The sequence below is a fragment of the Poecilia formosa genome, unplaced genomic scaffold (genome assembly GCF_000485575.1).
Source record: "Poecilia formosa unplaced genomic scaffold, Poecilia_formosa-5.1.2 Scaffold758, whole genome shotgun sequence".
NCBI lineage: Eukaryota > Metazoa > Chordata > Actinopteri > Cyprinodontiformes > Poeciliidae > Poecilia > Poecilia formosa.
In genome coordinates this window covers 110237-115117 of record NW_006800697.1, presented here as the reverse complement: position 1 = coordinate 115117, position 4881 = coordinate 110237, and the positions used below count along the sequence as shown (strand labels likewise).

The 4881-nt window shown below is 36.1% G+C and overlaps 1 protein-coding gene across 1 annotated transcript in view; it reads right to left on the bottom strand.

The window, feature by feature from the left end:
- Positions 1–943: 943 nt before the first annotated feature.
- LOC103131421 (exostosin-1a-like) overlaps positions 944–4881 on the bottom strand; it is a 50394-nt gene continuing 46456 nt past the window's right edge. Inside the window, exons 9-10 of the mRNA XM_016666628.1 lie at positions 4501–4672; positions 944–1375 (exon numbers count right to left, since the gene is read on the bottom strand). Coding sequence (XP_016522114.1) covers positions 1190–1375; positions 4501–4672 — 358 coding nt within the window. The 3' untranslated portion in view covers positions 944–1189. The remainder of the gene's footprint in view (positions 1376–4500; positions 4673–4881) is intronic.

The window sequence follows — 4881 nt, the reverse complement described above, 5'->3', positions numbered from 1 at the left end:
TAAGAGCTTGGGATGTTTTAGATGCAGTTGAAACTCAAATGGAAGTACAAAAATGTGGAAACTGTGAATTTGCATAGTTTCACAGGATCTCACTACATACACATGTTTTTTCTTACATGTGAAGCTGTGTTTTGCTATCAGCCTTTTTGAGTTTGAGTACTTTTGGGAATTTAGTGTCCACTATTTATTTTTTTTTTGTTTCACTTGCATTACACCTCATTAGCATGAAAAGGTTTAAGATGGATAATTTTTGTTTGAAAAACTAAAGAACACGAAATAAAGTTGACAACTTCTTTCCTTCTATATAATATCTCTTTATTTCATTTTTATTGGCTTTATACAGCGAGCAACTGCTGCCAAAAATCTACAGTAGTGTACAAGTGGCATACAGTCTGAGTTTCATTCTTTTTGTCCATGTTGAGTGATTTCTGTACACATCTTCACAAGACCTTTCATTCCTGTAATACTTCCAAACATATTTCACAGTAAACTTTCTTCGTTAAACATTTTTTGTCTTTTGATTGCAAATATCTAGAATATGTCTAGGTTTTTTGTTGCATTCACATACACTGATCAGCCACAAGATTAAAACTGTTACTGGTCATAATTTATCACAGCATAAATCTGAGATTTTCCTTCCAGATGACTGCAGAACAGAAACCTGCTATGGAAGGAGATTAGGACCATTTGGAAAAAAGAGAATTCTGATTTTCTTTCTCAGAATTTTGACATTTAATCACAGAAGAATAAAGTCAGAATTCTGAGAAAAGTCTAAATTCTGATTGTACTTTTCTTTTTTTTTTTTTTACAAAATTCTAACTCATAATTTTGGCTTTAATCTTCTGATATAAAAAGTAAATTTTCTGACCAATTCAGATTTTGTTTCCATAGAATTCTGACTTTTTCTCATAATTTTGACTAATCTGACATTAAATGAAAATTATGATAAAAAACTCATTTCTTTATTTCTGTGTCCCTAATCCTCTTCTGTCCATATAACACTGGTGGTTTTAATGTTGTGGGTGACACTTATCCATAAAAACAAGCAGTCTTTTCCATACACTCCACTTTTTGATCTTTTGCCTGCAGGTTTTTCTTCTCATAGAACCCCATTCTGTTCGTTCGTCTTTGTCCTTCTGAACCACCCATGTTCCAGATGAGGCTCTGAGTTTCTGTGTGAGTTTTTCCTTCAGAGTCTCTCAATGTCTCTGTATTTCTTCCTCAGTATAGAAACTTGGTCCCTGAATAGGACGGGGTCCAGCCTCATCTGGGAGTGCACCAAAGGCATGAAGCCCAGCCATCGGCTGAAGGCGTTCATGCAGGTCTGTCGCTGAGCGAAATGGTCTGGGTCAGCCCATCGAGATGCTTTGGAGCCCTGAGTGCAGAGGATGAAGGAGAGAAAAGGGAGAATGAAAAGTCAACAGTCGGATACAAAATGCATATAGATTAGAATTGGTGTAAAAAGAACATGTTGTCCTATACAGAAGTGACTTCCAAAGTATAGGTGTGGTTGTAATATAAAATGTTTAACTAATCCAAGTACTTTTGCGCAGTAAAAGTTTTTATAACCCCAATGCCAACCCTCCTTCCAACCCCAATACAATCCTTATAAAAATCCTAATTCTGAGAAATAAAATCTGAATTCTGTGAAAAAACAGTTTTTTTTGCGCTCCTGTTCCTCTTCAGAAGTCTGATACATGCATTTAATGTCTTATACTTTCTTCCTGAATTTGAAAGGCCCTCTATTAGAGTGTGAAGCTGGGGGGAACTCGAGGGAAGCAGAATCAGGCTTGGCGTTGGGATGAGGAGATTGATCCAATGGCTGCTGGAGGTCATGTAGGATAATTAAACTCCAACAAATCAAGTGACATACGCGGTTTGGCACTAGGATCAACATTTTCCTCCAAAAACACAAAACTCCTCAACATCAGTTCATCGAAGCTGCTCTTGTTGGTCAAAGTTTCCCAAACATTTCAGCTACTTTTACCGTCTTGGTGCTAAATGTCTCACCTGCGTTGCTTGAAGCAAAGTCACAAATCAACAGTTGAGAGGCAGGAAAAGTGAAATGAGTGAAGTCGGGGGTAAATCTTGGTTTGCTGTGCTGCCTTCACAATTAAGACATTAATCACCGAGTTCATACTGCAGAGTCATCGTCCTGCCTGTGGTCAGGCCATCAATCAGAATCTGACATTGAGCTGGCTACGTCAACACACACATGCGCACGCACGCACGCACAGCACATGTTGGGCTGCAACAGCGGTGTCAAACTCATTTTCGTTTTGGGCCAAATCAAGATCATTAATGCTCTTAAAGGGCCAGTTGTGCCAGAATGTGCTGATAAAACCTGATCACAAACTGATAAAATATCAATGAATCCTTAAAATGAAATAATACTGAAGATCTGATCCAGGATTTTGTGATTGTTTTTGTGATTTTTTGTAATAGAAATCAGTGTTTGTGGTTTTAATCTGGAAATATTTATTTATGACGGTAAATGAGATTTTATTACTTGCATGGATTATAATCTGACATCAATTAAAACTGAGGCAGCTGTTTAGTATAAGTAAAGCTTTTAACAATTTTTGAGAAAATCTGCAATAAACCCCCAATTATGTATTGGTTCAAAAAAGTGCTGGGGTTTGTTGATTTGATCCTCAAGAAACTGGAGGGACTGATTGATAATTTGATTAACTGCTTCTTATGCAAAATTCGTAATTTCTACCAAAACACTGAAGTAACTGGTTGTGAATATTGGTAAGCTTATCATGATGACAATTTTTTTTCTTGTCCCAGAAATTATTGCGTTAAACAGTAACACTGTCGTTTTGAGGCCATTATTAAACATTAATAAGTTCAAGTTCTCCCTCTTTAATTTTGTTACGAACGTTCAACACTGGAACTGGATAAGACATTTTAAATATCCAAAAATAATAATTAAATGAAAATTTACAACCCCACACAACCAAAACCATAAATAAAATACATTAAATAAAATAGCTTTCAATGAAATGTGAATGGAAATGATCTGCCCATTTTAAATCTTCATAGAAATGCATTTCTGTTTTTTAACTGTAGCACTCTGGTGAACAGATATAAACTTTAATTTGGAAGACCTTCAAACTGAAAACTGACCTGGAACATATAAATAGCTCGTTAAAGAGTAGAAGAAGGAAACGCTCTTCCTGACTTGTTTAATGATAAATAGAGTATCGTGTTTCTGACTCAATCTGCTGCTAACTCACTTTGATTTTTAAATCTTTCAGAGCCTGTGCCGCCTTAGAGCCGCAATCAGTCTCCACTTCAGGCGCTGGATGATTTACAGCACAGACCTTAACATTTATAGCATGGCGGTAGCTGGAAATGGCATTATTATAGAGTTCAATATATTTATTTTCCAGTATTTTATTTGGTCAGAATCCTTGCATACAAATGTGTTTGTTGTTCAGTAAATCCTATACTTTCTCCATAAATCCTCATTTCTTTCTTTTGGTCCTTCACCTTAACTTTCCTTTATTAATTTATTACTTATATCCTGCAAACAAAACCTTCTTTTTCAGTTCATTTTGCAGGTTTTGTCTCTTTCTGCTAAATTCCAAGTCATTTTGGTAATCTGGTCTCTCTAAATTCACTGCAATGTTAAATTGTGCTTCAAGGTTAAGGATAAAATACATCAGCAGTTTGACTTTATAAGATCAAAGAAGTTGATTCTACAGCACAAAAAATAAAACAAATTTCAACATTATTCTAAGTTTAATAATTAATAAAAGATCATTTTATATCATTTTAATGTTTTCTCTCGAAAAGTTGAAATTAAACTCAAATCTTTTTAGTTTTTTTCCTGGCTAATGTTTCCTTTTCAAGAATAAATGTCAAATTCTTTTGTAGAAAATTTCTTAGACTAAACTCAAAATTTCCTATATTTTTTCTAGCAATTTTTTGGCTTTTGGAACTCTAAAATTTCCAATTTTTTCTTAGAAAATTTCTGAAAGGAGCCTAAAAATTTTGGAATTTTTTTCTAGCAAATTTTCAACTTTTCAGACTCTGAAATTTCCAAGTTTTATCTACAAACATGTATGAAATTAATCTGAGTTTTTTTTCTAGCTCAGAAATTTCCACGTGTTTTCTCTAGAAACTTTGAGATTATTCTCAAAATTTCTGACTTGTTTTTCTAGCTAATATTTGCCTTTTCAAGTTCATAAATGTCCATGTTTTTTCTAGAAAATTTCTGAGATTATCCTCAAATTTGGTGGAAATGTACTTCTCCTTTTGTTTTCTATCTATAATGGCCCTAATGCACCTTCATACTGGTATGGTTCCCCCATCTTTATTTCTGTGTCTACTGGCTCCTCTTAAGGATGACCAGCAGCGCCCTTTGCTGGATGGAGGCCAAACTACAACACTAAAAGAAGCTCTAAGCTGCCTTTATTAGTGAATCAAGTAATTTTAAAGTAATCAATCTAGTGTGTTGTGTGTTCTTGTGTTTCAGTGAAACTGCGTCACCTGGCCCATCATGGTCTCCTTGTACTGCTTCTTCTGTGTGACTTTGATCGGCGGCTGCTTGGAGACGGCTGAAACCAGGAAGTTCATCAGGATGTCTTCGCAGTTGGCCATGCGGTCCACCATGGTCAGCAGGCTGGCTGGGATGTAGTGAGTGAACAGGAAGTGGTAGTATCTGATGCACACAGTGAAGAGAGCTTCAGCGTTCTGGATTCCTCGTTCTGGTCTTTTAAATTCAGAGCTGCTGTTGTGTTGCTCTCGCAGCGTGGGAACACTAGATCACTGTCAGGTCTTTTACCTCCCTGCCAAGGTTTGCACTCGCTCGCTCTTACACACACACACAAACACACACACACACACACACACACACACACACACACACAC